Below are 16,691 nucleotides of genomic sequence, written 5' to 3'. Positions count from 1 at the left end.
CTGATTGCAACGAGAATGGGAACGTATTGAGGGGGCAAGGAGGCCCAGAGAAAGAGTTTACGTTAAAATCCCTGCTCAAATCACCTGTTGTATGGCCACCAATGGCTGAGAACAGGGCCTGGGGTTTGTGTGGAGCAGTGTCAGAAGTAACAAAAGGTCCTTCGTGAGCCTTTGTTATGCACCAGTAAAGAGGAAAAGCTCCTTAACCTCCAAGTGTTGGTCACCAAGTTGTATAAATGAACGCTCTCACTGCCAGGGCAAATTCAGCTTGAAAGCAAACGCCGAATGTCCCAACCTACAGGCAGTAAGATATCATCTCATTTTGTGAGCATACAGGAATGCTTCCCTGGGTCTCAGTGTAATGAATAGGAATCTGTTAAACACTTCACTGCTGTTTGATCAGCACAGGACAGCACAGGGAGCTGGGGGCCCCAACCAAACGGGGGATATCTGATGCTTCCTATGGGAATCAACCAAGGGGAATTCGATCTGATCAGAGATTTGCATTGACTTCAAGATAAGATTTACTTCAAGATGGCCAAGTCCAGCACGTTGGAGACCCCCTTCAGCCAACCCCTTTCTGCTTCTCCTGGCTGGATTTCAGTTCATCTGAAGGACGTGGAGCACGGAAACATGGGAAGCTTGCAATCAAACAGTAAAAGGTGACTGAGAGTTCTTGAAGGAGAAGGGATACGGCTCCATAAATTGAAGAGGACCTTCCAGGTCAGCAGTGAAGGGACAGCAGCAGTTACAACCCCAGCTCTAACGGCAGGACACGAGGAAATAGTGGTCAGCATGAACCGAAAAGTAGGAAATGAAGGACAAGAACAGGAACTAATGGCACAGGAGTAAAGAAAACCACATCTGGCGTGGCAAAGGGCTGTCAGAGAGGGGTCTTGTTGCTGTTGTTTAAATTAGAGAACGCCAAATGATTTCCCAGGCCCTCGTCAGATAGGCAGTGTATAATTGGTAACAAATACAGAAAGCGAAATGACCGATGGTTATTGCTAATTTTGCTGCTGAGGAAATGCTCTTTTCCTTTCTATCACCAAAATGGGATTTCTGAGATAAGCTACCTGCACTTGAAGAAGTTGTTTACTTCTAGAAAATGTGGTGCATCATCCTTCCTAACTTCTCCCTGAAGATCTTTCTGTGCCAGTAAAGTTAAACTAGAACACATTTTGAAGTACTGGGTACTGGAGATGAGAAGAACAGCAGCGTTGGGTCAAGACACAAAAAGGGACGACTAAGATGATCCGTGAACCAAGAAGCCAGAAAATTAACGCCAATCTTGGGAAAGATTGGGAAATTTATATGGAATTTAAGTGACACAGGATTGAAGAATACCTGTGTTGTCACATTGACCAGTCAGATTTTACAGTAAGGTCCTGCTGCTCACATGTAGCCCCTTTGCTTCTGATTCACAGAGATGATGCTGATAGCTGAATTGATGTGAGGCTCGTGCACAGCCCTACCCAATGTGGAAAACAAGCAGCACCAAATGTCAGCTCCACGTCCTTCAGATGAACTGAAATCCAGCCAGGAGAAGCAGAAAGGGGTTGGCTGAAGAGGTTCTCCAAGATGCTGGACTTGGCCGTCTTGAAGTAAATCTTATCTTGAAGTCAATGCAAATCTCCGATCAGATTTGTAGGCGACACGAAGCTGGGATGATTACGGAGAGCAATCAGGGCTGGGCAATGCAGAACCAGAAGCAAAAGCCGTGGCAATCCCTCAGGATCCACCTGAGCCCAGTGAATGTGAGGGAGGAGATGAGCTGCCCTACAGCCTTGGTCACGGCTTTGCAAAATGCTCCTGGGGAAGGGCTGGCAGCCCTGCAGGGAGCAGCGTGCTCCCACCTCACCTCTGTGTGGAAGTCAATGGGAGCAAAGCAGCCCCACCAAAGGGAAGCTGCCAAGCAAGGAACTCCTGTGGTTTGCTATGGTTCAGGTGACACAGGCCATGGTGTGACACAGAGTCTGCTCCAGCAACACGTGGCCATCTGGGTCCTCCCCAGTGAGGTCGCTGCCATGGGACACAGCAGGGATATGCAGGGGAGCACTGCACAGCAATGTGCCTGGTGTCTGCCTTCCAGCTGACCTCTTAGAAATGGAGCAGTGACTCAAAACTCACTCAAAAGTGATGGGAAAACAGGAGAAAGCGTCTTCAGGTGGAAGGCTGAAGGAGTTCGGCCTCTCTTTAATTAGGGGAAGGAGGATTAAATGTTGATTTGATTACCATGTATAAATACATTCATGCGAAAACATACCAGGTACTGAAGTGCTCCTTAATCTAGAAGATAAAGTGTAACGACAGCTGGAAGCTGAAGCATACAAATTTAAATAAGACACGAATTTTAAACAGCGAGGGTGATTAACCAAATTACGAAGGAACAGCGCGGATCTTCTGTTCCCTGAATCAGGATTGATGACTTCATGGAAAATGCGTTTCAGCTCAGTTCATTGAGCACACGCACAGGGTGACGAGGATCCCCTGGGTGCAGGAGGTCAGGTTGGGTGGTGGAACAGCTCTGCCTGCTCTTAAATTCCAGAAAGCCACGCATACTGAACAGCAGTCCCACGTCGTTCTCTCATGCTCACAAAACAGACCGCCAAGCAAGAAAGGGTTGTGTGTTTTTGAAGAAGAATTGGGGCTCGGAGTGAGGTGTCCAGGACTCCCTCTGTTCCAGTGTAATTTTCACAGCTCATAACATCCAGCTTTGCTGTCAGTTCTGAACTGGAATCAGATGACGGTTTGGATCAGGTGCTTTTTTTTGGTTTGTTTGTTTTGGTGGTTTTTTTCCTCATTCTTCCTCCTCTGTATTTAACAGATTCTTCGCAGTACACATGAGCCTGTTTTCCTATCAGCCTCCAACCCTCTGTGTTCCATAAACACTTAGATGTTGTTTCGAGAGCTTGTGGGGAATATTGGTGATAGGTGGGTGGTTGGACTAGATGATCTTGGAGGTCTTTTCCAACCCTGGTGATGCTACGATTCCATGAGATAACATTAGATCCAAACTTTCTGTAGCTCCATTGATGGGGCTTTGAGCATCCTGACCTGCTGGGAGGTGTCCCTGCCTGTGGCACTGGGTTGGAACTGGATGGGCTTTAAGGTCTCCTCCCAAACAAACCACTCTATGATCTCCTCGAGCTCACTGCACTCTACAATACTACACACTTCATAAAACCGAGTCAGCTACAGAAGAGCAGAGGGCTTTCTTTTAAAGAAATGTCCCTCCAAATGCTCAAAAGGGCTTGGGCAGAAGTGAAAAGCAGAGCTGATCTGCTTGGGCATGCTCCAAGGCAGAGAGCGACCACGCTCGTATGCTGCTAATGGTTTATTTGTCATAGGAGCAGTTGTCCATCAGGACCAAACAGAGTGGCTACACCAGTAAATTGAACAAAACAAACATTGCTGGCTGAGTTTCAATGGTTCTGTCAGTTTGGCTGAGTCAACTTTCACCTTTCCAGCCCAGGAGTTGGCAGAGGCCAAGAGCCATCCCAAGGAACAGCCTGGGTGCAGCTTCATTGTCAGAAAGGACTGGAGAGGTTAACAGTGCGCCCAAACCACGCCGTGCCCGTTGATGGCATGGCAGAACAGCTGTCTGGGCACATGAGAACTCCTCATGCAGAGAAGCCAGAGCTTCAGAACCAACCTGAGGAGCCAGGAGTTCTGAACCTGAGTCCAGCTGAACCAGAAACACGGAAAATTAATCATCAGATTGGCACCTGCTCGTGAGCTGGAAATGTGCCCATCATTCGCAAGCAGAAGTTCCAACTCCGTAGTAACTGATCATAAAAAAACATTGCTTGAAAACAGAAATAACTAAACCAGCAGCTTCTCTCCCAAGACCAAGAGAGCCCTCAGCCGGGACCAGGGACAGATCCTCCCATCCTCTGTTCTCAAGGAAAAGACATGGGAGTTTGATTCTCACTCCTTGCACCCTGGAGCCTGCATAAAACCCAACAGCCAATGCTCCAAACCCTGACCTCCCTGAGGTGGGGAAAAAACAAAGACAACACTGAGAAATCCAGAAGCCAAGATTTGATTGTCTTGGCCTCCAAAACATTTCTCCAGCCTTCTGACTGCTTCACAAAGACACTCCACGTTCCCTCAATGTGCCAGTCCCAGAGACTGCCCCGTCCTCCCCAGAATCCCATCTGAAAGATGCACAACCTCACAGCTGTCTCATTTTGTGCCTCATGCCCAGACAATGCATCTTTCTCACCCCACACAGTATCTTCTGCCAACGGCCTTCCACAACTCTGTGCTCCGAAGACCTCCGAGATCTAAGACACACTACTACGAAATCCAGCAAACCTTCCCCTTCACACAACCTATCACTTGCTATGCCCACCAGGAACAACCACAGGGAGGTGGTGGAATCACCGACCCTGGGGGTGTTCAAGGAAAGACTGGATGTTGTGCTGAGGGACGTGGTTTACTGGGAGCTGTTGGGAATAGGTTGGACTGGATGAGCTTTGAGGTCCTTTCCAACCTTGGTGATTCTATGATTCTATGATTCTATGATTCTATGATTCACTGCCCAGATTCCCACTGTTTCCCCTGGACACTTTCTCCCCCAGCCCTGCTCTGCCATCTCCCCTTTTCTAGAGAGGCCAATCTCACCTCCAGTATCCGGGTCGTGGAAGTTGGGATCCAGTCCTTTCTCCAGCAGCCTGCAGACTTTCTCTGCGTTCAGCATTTGCACATATTCCATGAACTTCTTCAGGTTTGCCTGCAGCCGTGACGCCCCAGGAAAACACACAATACGTAGCATTAACACCCCGATATGAGGAAAGAAGCCACCAGAGGAATATCCCCATCCGAGAGACCCAAGGCAACCAGCACAACATCAGAGCAGCACCCATGAGGAGCCAGGGCACATATTCATTCCCAGGTCCCTGAAGCCCTACTCCCTATAGGGTGCACGTCCTGTTTGAGGGCACACCACAGGCCTGTGCAGGACGAGGCCCTTCCTGCCCACGCCTGGCATCGCTGGACCACCCCAAAGAAGGCACTGGGGCCACCAGCCACCCCCCCCTGCCCACACCACAGCCCCCTGCTCACACCCCATGAGGGCAGACACGTGTTGCACACGCCTGTGACACTGACACATCCCCAAACACACACTGCAGTGTTTGCCAACCGGGCAGCATGGAGACAGCTATGGAAGGTGCTGAGCAGCACTGCCACTGACACAGCATCGGGGGCTTTGCCCACATCCTGCAGCAGCACTGCACCTCCTGAGGTCACCAGGTCACTTTGACGGTGCATCGCCTCCTTGCCAACTACTCTGAAACGCTCAGGAAGAAAGACCAGCTTCACAGGCACCAGCTGTCATCGTGTGGTGTCGCAGCTACGGCTGCAAAATCGTGTTTTGTTCACGATGCCATTCTCTGTCTTTGGCCAGAGACCAAATCTTGTTCTCCTGAGGGGGCTGAGAGCACAGAGGACTCCTTGAAGCCTGGCTGCCCGGCCTTGGCTGTGAGGCTTTTCTCTTTTTTCCCCTTTTGGGTAGCTACACTTGATGCATACACTGTTTAATAGATTTCCAGCCTCTAGGAATTATCGCTCTGCCAGGCAGGCCGACAGGACTGAAAACATTTCACACATGCTCCCAGCACTGCTTTGCAGACCTTTGGGTCACATCCCCCATGCTCCTCCCGACAGCCAGTGCCATGCACACGGTAACTGCAGCGCCCATCTTCCAGATTCGTGCTGGCAGAGCTGAGCCCACATCAGCACGGCGTCGACTTTTAATGACAGCTTCTGCATTTTGCAAGAAACTGAAGCAAAAGTGCACAAGCAAAAGGAGAATGCAGAGGGAGGCAGCCTCGACTCCAGGATGTGGCATTCAACACCACAGTCCCATGCACTACATGGGCTCTAACAGGGCCATGCATGGAATTTCTCTCTGGGAGAAATCAATTACTATCCTGAATTTCTAAACATTCCAGAGTTCATCTACCTTCAGATCAAATCCACAGCAAAGCTTCAAAACTAATTTGTCAAGCAGATGGACTTCAGAAGTTAAATAACAAATAGAAAACCATTCTCTTCCACCAGTTACCACCTGCTGTGCTGTGTGCCCCAGATGTGCAGCTCAAGGCCTGAGCTGATGTAGATGTAATTAAATCAATTAAGTTGTTTTCCAGAATAAACTTGGGGAAACCCATTGTTCCACTCGAATTAAGCACTGCCCTGAGCATGGAGACATAGAGACCCCCATTTTTAAACACACATCCATGGAAAGCACTCTGCTACATCTCAGAGATCTCCCAGCACTCTGCCAATGGGCAGAGGTGAGAAATAACAGAAATGGGATTAAGCAAAGGGATGGGAAATCAATAACTGAGATGTCTTGGTCAGTGCACACCTCAAACCTTCGCATCAAGATCCTCTCATTCTGCACAGCCTCTCCCACAAGCTGCCATCGCAGCCCGGTACCTCCAGCACTGGAATGCCCCATGGGGCCCCCAGCTCAGAGCCCTGGGGCACCCCATAGAGCAGCCAAATGGTTCAACCACCATTGGAACCAGTACCAACATCGGGAGCACAGCACGGGGCTGAGCAGAGAGGTTAAGAACTGAAGAGCTGCAGGGCCACCATGGGGAGCTGTAGGGCCATGAGGAGCAGTAGGGCCAGGAGGAGCAGTAGGGCCAACATGAGGGGACTGTAGGGACTTAAGGAGCTGTAGGGCTGCCGTGAAAAGCTGTAGGGTCACCATGAGGGAGATGTAGAGCCACCATGAGGAGCTTAGGGCCATAAAGAGATGTAGGGACACCATGAGAGAGATGTAGGGCTGCCAGGAGGGGGCTGTAGGGTCACGAGGAGCTGTAGAGTCACTATGAGGGAGCTCTAGGGCCACTGTAGGCCAGCCTTGAGGGGTGCTGTAGAGGCATGAGGAGCTGTAGGACCGCCATAAGGAGTTGTAGGACCAACACAGGGGGCTGTAGGACTGCCATGAGAGAGCTGTGAGGCTGCCGTGAGGAGCTGTAGGGCCATCATGAGGGGCTGCAGGGTCGCCATGAGGGGCTGTAGGGCCATGAGGAGCTGTAGAGCTGCCTTAAGGGGACTGCAGGGCTCCCATGAGGGTATGTAGAGACATGAGAAGCTGTAGGACCACCATAAGGACCTGTAGGGACAATGTGAGGGGCTGCAGGGCTGTCATGAGGGAGCTGTAAGGCTGCCATGAGGAGCTGTAGGGCCATCATGAGGGGCTGTAGAGTCACCATGAGGGGCTGTAGGGTCACCATGAGGGGCTGCAGGGTCACCATGAGGGGCTGTAGGGTCACCATGAGGGGCTGTAGGGTCAACATGAGGGGCTGTAGGGTCACCAGGAGGGGCTGTAGGGTCACCAGGAGGAGCTGTAGGGTCACCATGAGGGGCTGTAGGGTCACCAGAAGGAGCTGCAGGCCATCATGAAGCCATTCCTCAGCCTCCTCTGCTCCGGACCAAAGAAACCAAGGACCCTCAGCTGCTCCTCAAATCCCTTTCCCCTCAGACCCTCCCCCTTCTCTGCAGCCCTCATTTGGACACTCTCTCACAGTTTTACGTCTCCATCCTGGCTTTACTGTCTTTGTGTCAGTAAGATTTCCGTCCCTAAAGGCTCTTTCCCACAACTAAAAAACACAACTGTTAAAACCTGAGTTTGGGGTACGACAACTTCAGGAGCATTTAGAAAACCATATTGGTTGAAGGATTCTTCTGCCAAAAGCCACAAATTCGAGCTCGCTCCTCCTGCACCGCTCAGAACCAGAACAAACCATCCTTGGCTCTGGAAATCAGCTCCAATCTATAAATATGTCACAGTCGCGTCCCATGCTGGGCCCATTATAAGCACTTTTCTCAGAACCAAATGCTGGTATTTACATTCTCCCGTGTTGGTTTTTCAAGTTATGCTGCATAAAAGAGCTTTCCTATCAGATTGTTTTTCGTTTCAATTTAGCTAGAAACACAGAACATTTTCCTTTTCATTTGGACTGATTCACTCAAAGCCGAAAGATTTGAGAGCTGAGAGAGCGTGGAAGCTTGTTTTTCTCCCCCCAATCTATGAATAAAACCCTGGTGGGAAAGGAATGAGATCTCATTATTCTAAGAAGTGGAGGATTTGGGGCCAGGTTTTCAAATGCATTGAGGTGACTAGACACGAAGAGAGAGAGCAAATGTCAGACTCCCACTGAAATCAAGGGGAGCTCAGCAATGCCTAAACCACTCAGGCAATTGTGAATCTCGCCAGATACTTATTTTCTGGCACTTAAATACCTTTGAGAGTTTGTAATGGGAACCACTAATACAGACCCAATCTCCCTTTGTTTGAAAGATCAGTCAGCTTCAAACGCATAAGATATGTACTGATAGATTTACCTTTCCTTTTCTGTACCCAGTGCGCTCAAGGAACATTTATTGAAGTGATAAAGATACGATTTAAAATGTTCCTTTGCTTTAATTTTAATTGAATTCCAGCTTCCGCCCCAAAATAGTTTGATACACATCAAAATCATAAAAGAAACACCAGGAGCCAATAAAGGCACCACGTCCCATTTCCTACACGCAAAAAGCGAAACCTAAATGCACGTCTATAAAGCTATCAGCTCCCAGTGCATCTTCCCAAGAGCAGAAGCAATATGAATTCATGGAGATCGGGGTGATTCTCAGATCACTGTGTGGGGATGGCTGTCCTGACTGGCATGATGGAAACTTTCTCTGCACAGAAAAAAGCAAGACTCAGCAATAAGCCATCCAATGAAGTCAGCCTAGCGTATGGCCGCCCATGGCTGATTGAAAGGGTTTTCACACCCCTATTTCCCAACCCCTTGGTGTGGAAGTGCTGTGTGAAAGTCGGGCAGAAGGGGTTGGGGCGGGTTGGACCCTCTGGGATCCTTCCATCCCAACCCACAACCATTGCAGCCTCATCCCAGCCTCTGCAGCGGATCCGTGCTCATCACCTGCACCTCCTGCAGGCTGACCGCCAACCCACCCTGCTCCCACCGAAGGAGGAGCCCTGTTAGAAGAGACAAGAACCGAATCCTGGCTCTGCCCTTCTCCCACTGCTTGGGAACCAGTAGGGCTGGCTGTCCAACCCCCGGCCACCGCTCCCTTTCTGCACCCATACCCAAAACACCCCCTGTTCACCCCGCTGAGCTGGTCTGAGGCACGTTCCCCAGAGCCTGGGGTTAAGGCCAGGATTGCTCCTGGAGAAGAAGCACAGCTCTGGTTGTCCCACTGAGACATCGTGTGCAGCCCGTTATCCCCTGTTGGTACAAAACCATAAGAAAAATCAACAGCCTCCAGAAAAAGCTTATGGAGAAGAAGCTGGTGTGAGGGAACAAGGTTTCTCACCAGCTTTTCTCTCTTGCATCAAAATGAAAGAAAATAAACGAGATATTCTTCTGGCAGAGAAATTATTCTAACTGCTGCTGGCTGCTCAGCCTGGGCTGAGTGCAGGGAGAGCCGAGTGCAGGGACACTGCCGGGACCCACTGTGAGCACAGGGAGACAAACACCCCTTCACAGCACTTGAATGCTGATGATTCCTGCCTCTTCAGTATCAAAGCAAGGTGAATGTTTCCTCAGGGCCTGGTCTGCTCCTAAGAGCAGCTAGGATTAAGATAAACCACCTGGTGTCCAGAGCATGGCACATGCCACATGGTTATGGTGCCTGCAGAAGGCAGGAAGCCACTGATCTCCTCCCTGGTCACTTGACAAGCTCTTGCCCAGGCAGCAGCAAGCAGACATTCCCACAGAAATGCCTGATAATCCATTTCACTGCACGCACAAAGAATCTTTACACGCCATCTCTGAAAGCTCAGCGCTTCTCCAAACCTGCCTGAAGCACTCTCAGCATTAACAGGGCCAAGGGAAGCACAGAGATGCTGTGGGCTGAGGGCCAGGGGGCAGAGGTGAACACAGTGTAAGGATTGGGATCAGCACCCAGCTGTGCTGCTCTGAGAGCTGCCAAGGCAGCACGAGCTGCAGCCTAAACCCAGTGGTACTCAGGTAATGGCAGGCTGCAGGCACAGCACAGTGCTCCAGGAGTTAACCGCACAGCTGCTCATCTGCTCATGGCATTTCCCTGTGAGCCCTTCCTCCATCCAGCACTTCCTGCAGGCGTTAACGAGCTCCTTTGTCTTTCCAATCAGATTTTCAGGGCTGTGACAATATTGTAGATAGGAGTGCAAACCAGTCAGCACCGCAGTACTGTGACCATAACGCGAGCTCCCAGGTTGCCCTCAGACAGCTCCACCACTACACTGGAGCCCATCTCCTCCTGGAGAACATGGAATCACAGAGTCATTCAGGTTGAGAAAGAGCTCTGAGATCCCCAATCCAACCCCAACCCATCCCACTGCCCACGTCCCCCCAGTGCCACATCTCTGTGCTCACCAAACACCCCCAGGGATGGGGGCTCCCCGCTGCCCTGGGCAGCTGTGCAGTGCTGACCGCTCTTTGCAGCACAGGTTGTTCCCAATTCCAACCCAATGTGAGACCATCCCATCTCACTGCTGCTTTACCCTCCTTTAGGTGAGCTCATTAGGCACAGGTCTCCAGCCGAATGCACCCTGGGCTTCAGCAAAAGGGGACAGAGGGGCAGGGAGGGGACTGTCCCCCTCTGCTCTGCCCTCAGGACTTCAGCCTGGAGAAGAGACAGGGGAGACCTCCCTGTGAGCTGAAGGAGCTGCTCAACAGGAGGAGAAAGGCTCTGTACACGGGCACAGGGTGATGGGACACGGGGGAATGGCTTTAAATTAAAAAAGGGGAGATTTCCCTTCACATCTGACATAAATCCTTCACCCAAAGGCGGTGCGGTGCTGGCACTGCTGCCCAGAGCTGTGGGTGCCCCAGCTCAGGAGGTGCCCCAGGCTGTGGATGGGCTCTGGGCAGTCCAAGCTGGGGGGCAAACAGCCCATGGCAGGGGTAGGGCTGGGCACACACCATAGACTGAGGAGCAGACCCACCATCCCATTAGACCCAAAGCTAATTCACAACGCTTTTAATTACTGAATCTCAGGGAAAATAAAGAAAAAAAAAAGTGGAAAAAAAAATCAGCACAAAAAGAACAGCATTTCACTGCCCAGGAGATAAGGCTTCGTTTCAGTTAACATGGAAACAATCCCGCCCTTGCTCAGCCATGCGCTGGGGAGGAATGGGGCTCTGCTGGCCCCAGGAGCACCACAGCTCCAGGAGAACATCAGCATCCTCCCGATGGAGGCGAATGGGAGCAGGGCTGCACATCTCCCTTGGATGCCGTCCTTCAGTAGCAAGGGACAGCTTAAAAGTACAGAAACGACTTGAAGGAGATTTGTTATTTTAAGCGGACATGAAAGCACAGAGATGAAGTGAATATTTAATAAAGCACATTCCTGGCTCCTGCACACTCCTGGGGATGCCCTCAGACGGTGCCGCCCGGGTCTCCCCAGCTCAGCCCTCCCTGTAGGAAGCGTGGCTCCCACTGGCAGGGCTCAGCAGTGATTCACGTTTCCTGGCGCCAGGGAGATGCTGAGCTTTTTCCAGATCTGCTGCCTGGATATTCTTATGCCACAAGACAGAAACCTCACGACTTTCATCTTCATGAGTCAGATCTGAGCCCTGGCAGCATTTTATCCCTCCTTTCTGCTACTCGGCTAAAGGAAGGCAGAGGACGTGTTTCTTCCCATGAAGATTTTAACCTTTGCAGTAGGTCAAGCCCTTTGGGACCAAAGTTTTTGTGTTTTTTTTTCCTCCCCTCGTGTTCTGCCTGTGGCTCCACCCAGCTCTGCTCTTGCTGCTGTGTGTGTCCATGGAGAGCTTACAGCTCCCTCCTGCCTCCCTCGCAGAACACACACCAGCAGAAGCAAGCCAGCAGCCCTACAGCAAGAGCAGTTCTGCATCCTACAGCCTTCTTAACAAGAACCCCAGAGCCTCCTGGTGCTTTCCTCCACTGCACAGATACCCCTGGAGCCCTCCACAGCTCTGCTCCCTGCCATGAGCCCCATTTCCCCATGGGATCCCCCAGAAATGGGCTGCATTTGGTGGGCGCTGAGGGCATCCTCCCACTCCCAGCCACACCAATGCTGCCCACCCCTCTCCTCCTGCCCACTGCTGGCCCCAGCCTCCCAGGAACCAACACCATCCCCACAAGCCCTGTGCCTCAGGGAACAATTATCAGTGGCAACAGAAATCCTCTGCTGGTCCAGAGCTCTCCACACTCATTGCTCTTTGGTTTCTTAGATGAGAAACGATATCACAGAGCTGCTGCAGTTGGCTGGGAAGGAGCAATGCAGGAGAGCATCCACCCAACCACTGCGTGCCCAGCACCTGTCAGCCCCACTGCCCCAGCTCCACAGTGCCTGTTATCCTCACTTCCCCACAGTGCCTGTCACCCCAGCATCCATCACCCCCAGCACCTCAGCCCCACAGCACCCATCACCCCCACCTCCCCGGCCCCACAGTGCCAGCTGTGCTACCAGGGCATCCCCAGCCATTAATCTTCATGCATTCCTCCATTGCTGCCCACGGTGCCTGGAGCAGCAGACCAATGATGGAGGTGTGCAGCAGCCCCTGAGCAGGAGGACAGCAGGCTGCTCAATGTGCACACTGTTCCATCACCCACCCAGGGCACAGAACAGAACAAAGCTGCTCTTCAGCCAACCCTCTGTGTGCTCCCCTGCACTGCCTGCCCCACGCACAGTTGGCACCCAGACCTCCAACGGAGCAGCGCCCACCACAGCACACACAATTGCACCACTCGATGCAGTTCTTCCACTCACAGTGCACCAAAACTACCCTGGCTTTGGCCACACCAGCAGCTCACAGCAGGGATCTGAGCTCCGGCAAGCGAGAAAGGCTGAACCCCCTCAGGTCCTGGTGCCCTCAGAGACCGCTGCCCATCAGCACGGACCATTGGCGCTGTGCATGCACTCAGGGCTCTGAGCTCACAGGCTCAACTCCAGCCTTACCTTGGTATGGAGCTTGGCAAACTGCTTGTCATCCAGTAAAGCCTGGGTGTACACACGCCGCTTGTACCGGAACTGCAAGAGGGAGAACGCCAGACGTGAGATGCACAAAGCCCACTCAGCATCAGTTTGCTCTGGAGCAGAAGTCCTGCAGTGAGACCCTCAGCCTAAACCTGAGCACAGCAGAACAGGATCTGCTGCTCTCCTCTGCCTTTTTTTCTCCTCGTTCATTGCTTTGCTCAGTGAAGAGGCTCTGATCAGTTCCTCGTATCAATCTGTGTGGTTTCAGCTCTTCTCAGTGTACTTTCAGGCACTGACTGTGACCAAACACTGCTCTGATGCCCATCTCCTCTCCCGAACCACTCCTGGAACCACCTTGCTGTTTGTCAGGGTAGACACCAAAGGATCCCAGGATCCCATAGGTTCACACTGGGAATTCATGACAGCCTTTTTGACTGACAATTTTCTTTGAAAACTTTGTTTTCAGAAATGAGAGCCCCTCGTTTGCAAGCAGCCACATCCCTGTCCAATTTAGGAATGTGCTATGATGGCTCCCGTACCCAATGACTGCACCCACACTGCTGTGCCCTCTGCCAGCAGTGATTTGCAATTGATAGAACTGTTGAGTATCCCAAGTCAAAAGTGACCCACAAGGATCCTCGAGTTCAACTCACACACATTGCACTCAAAGCCTGGGGTGCCCACAGAGGGTCTGACATCAGTCCCTAAGAAACCCACCCAGACTCATACAGACTCCTACAGACACCTTACAGCGCTGATCCCAAACAGAGAACAAAACCAGGTCCTCCCCGGTGGCCGCTGCCTTCGTGCAGCCATCTCCATGGGGCAGAATTATGGCTCTCTTAAAGAGGTTGGATTTGATTCGATCTTTTTCAATTGCATTCTGAGATTGTGAACTGTTATGAACTTCATCTGTCGCCAGCATCCCATTATTTCAGCTGGATCCGACACCAAGTTATCTTTCGGCTGGAGTTACTTTCGAATGCTGGCAATACATCACCTCATTTTCAGCCTGCTGCAGCTGCCCTTGGGTTCCAGAACTTGTTACAAACAAGAAATCCTGGGCAGATGTGTCCTCACAACACTTTTTTCAATCATTCCCAGCTAAAAGCTGCCCAGCTCACCAACATACAGCTGTTGGCCCCTTGCAGGCGCTGCCAGGGTTCCTGGCAAACCCAGGCTGGATGTTGTGTTGAGGGACATGGTTTAGTGGAAGCTATTGGGAATAGCTGAACGCTTGGACTGGATGATCTTTTAGGTCTTTTCCAACCTTGGTGATTCTATGATTCTATGATTCTTCACCCCCAAAACACCTTGGGGTGCAACCAGCTCCAATCCCAGCTGCACAGCCGGTCAGATGGGGAAGGCAGGCTGTGTCACTCTGATGTGACAGCACGCAGTGCCACCCAGGGGCAAGGCAAAACTGCATCAGAGGAGAGCGGAGCTGCGTGGCACCATCAGCTGCTCCGAGCCTCTGCACAGCATTAGCAGTCAGCCCTGCACCACGAGCATCACCTGGCAGGAAGCACTGCCTGAAGTCCCTCCGTAAGGTTTTGTCACTCTGTACAAACCCACATCAATCTGGTCACCTCCATACTCAGCCCTAAGGGCTCATTTCTCTTATGGGCTCAGGAAACCTCACTGGGAGCAGCGTGGGATCGGTGCCCTGTAAACGGATTCCAGACTTTTGGTTTTCCAACACGTGATTTTCATGTGCTCAGCTGCCATTCTTATCAGGTTAGGAAGAATTGAAATGACTCGGGACAAATGTCCACGTCAGGTCTGCTTTTAGATGTGTGCACTGAGATATTAAGTGTGGACAGCATGCTGAATCATACAAAACAAAGGACTAAAGCCTACGGGAGGAACATTAAGGAACTGACTACCTTGTAGGTTTATTTGCAAGCATTCCTCATGGTATTGCAAATGTTTTAGTCTATATTTGACATTAGTTTACTAAGAAACTGTGCAGCATTTTCTTTCCACATTAGTTGGGATTAGTTATAATAACAGCTTGCATTTGTAAGAGTTCATACAGCTTAAGTGTGTAATGCTTCCTAAGTAGGCTCTGAGGGTAAATTATAGCACAGGATCCCTGAACCAGAGGTCTGCCTGCAGGTAATCAAAGCTCCATACAGCCAGTGGGGAGTCAATGGAGCCCACAAACTGCTCCTGCTCACGCTGTGATACACACAGCCCTCCCAGCCCCAGACCAAAATCTGTACTGAATGTCAGTACAGAGGAATTCCATTCATTTCTGTCCCAGTTAATGTTCTGGAAAGGAATATAATACAGAATGAAACCTAGCATTTATCGTCCGTGCTCATTACGTGAATGGGGTCTGTATAGGAATGGTCACTGCTGTCAAAGCACAGTGCTCCCTTCCACAATTCACACTAATTGTGAATTAAATTTAAAGAAAAAACGTGCACTCAGAGGGCGGTGAGGCACTGGCACAGGTTGCCCAAGGAGGCTGTGGATGCCCCAGCCCTGCAGGCAGTCGAGGCCAGGCTGGATGTGGCTCTGGGCAGCCTGGGCTGCTGGTTGGCAACCTGCACACAGCAGGGGCTTGGAACCAGATGAGCACTGTGGGCATTTTGCATCCCAGGCCATTCTAGGATACTATCATTCTATGAAAGTGAATGTAAAATTAAAGTAAAAAACATCAAACTCAACCCCTTCAGCCTCATTTCCAAGGACCTTCCTGTGCTTTTCCCTCTGTACCTACAGCTTTCCCTGCCTAACTCCAGTTCCCCACGGCAATTACCTGCCAGTATAAGGAGATGTGTGACCAGCTGGCTTGGGAGGCAGAATCAGACCCTCAGGGCCACGGCCAACGTCACAGAGCTCCACCAGGCAGAGCCATGAGCAGCTAAAACTGGAGCTCAGAGGCTGAGCTTTCCCTCGATGGATTCTCTGCGAGTAAACACACACCCACAGAAATCTCTGCACCTCATCCTGATGGGAAACAGGGGGAAATAGGGGCGGGGGAGGAGGGGGGCTTAATTTCTGTGCTGCTTTTAGAGACTGTAGAGGAAGGGGTGGGATGACTCCTATGCACTTGTGCACGTACATAGGCGTGTGTACGTACCTATAGGTGTAGGTACACACACACATATATGTTTATGAATGTATATATTAAAAAAGACAGCTACCTCCAGGTAGGGGACGGGAGTGTCGGGATTCAGGGGGTACTCCCGCAGCAGGCGCTCCTCATCCAGGAACTTCCCTGCTCTGCCATTGAAGGCTGGCTGGAAGAGCCCGTAGTTGAGCACATCCTTCAGGCTGTGGTTGAGGGTGCACAGAATGCGCTGCTTGGAGGCCCACACGGGAACGTCCGGATTCAACCGCAGACACTTCTGTGGAGAGACAGAAGGGCAATGAGAGCTGCTGCGTATTGCAGGGATGCGGAGAGAGCAGGAGGGCGAGAGGGGAACGCCACCGCCTTTGCAGAGTCAGCTGGAAAAAGAAGGGGAGGAAGAGGCAGGGGATCAAGTGTTTAAAATCAGAGGACACGCTGGCACACCAGAGGTCAGCTCACAACAGCAGGTCCCCAGCAGCGGTCTCAGCTTCCCTCCCAGGTCCTACTGCCTGCGTTTTGACCCTTGACTTCTTGTTATGATTACTTTGGTTTTCCTCCTTCTTTGCTCTTGGACTTGGTGATCTCAGAGGTCTTTTCCAATCTTCAGGACTCTATGATCACTCCCAGAATAGGAGACCGGAGGCACAGCGC

General features: G+C 51.2%; 1 protein-coding gene across 1 annotated transcript in view; it reads right to left on the bottom strand.

Moving 5' to 3' along the window:
- Positions 1–16,691, bottom strand: part of SHANK3 (SH3 and multiple ankyrin repeat domains 3) — a 298,288-nt gene that overhangs the window by 246,758 nt on the left and 34,839 nt on the right. The window contains 3 exon segments of the mRNA XM_048925496.1: positions 4,630–4,738; positions 12,941–13,012; positions 16,114–16,317. Coding sequence (XP_048781453.1) covers positions 4,630–4,738; positions 12,941–13,012; positions 16,114–16,317 — 385 coding nt within the window.

Source organism: Lagopus muta, chromosome 1, assembly GCF_023343835.1.
Source record: "Lagopus muta isolate bLagMut1 chromosome 1, bLagMut1 primary, whole genome shotgun sequence".
NCBI lineage: Eukaryota > Metazoa > Chordata > Aves > Galliformes > Phasianidae > Lagopus > Lagopus muta.
Note: the sequence above shows the minus strand (reverse complement) of the source record. Positions and strands in the feature narration are given on the sequence as shown.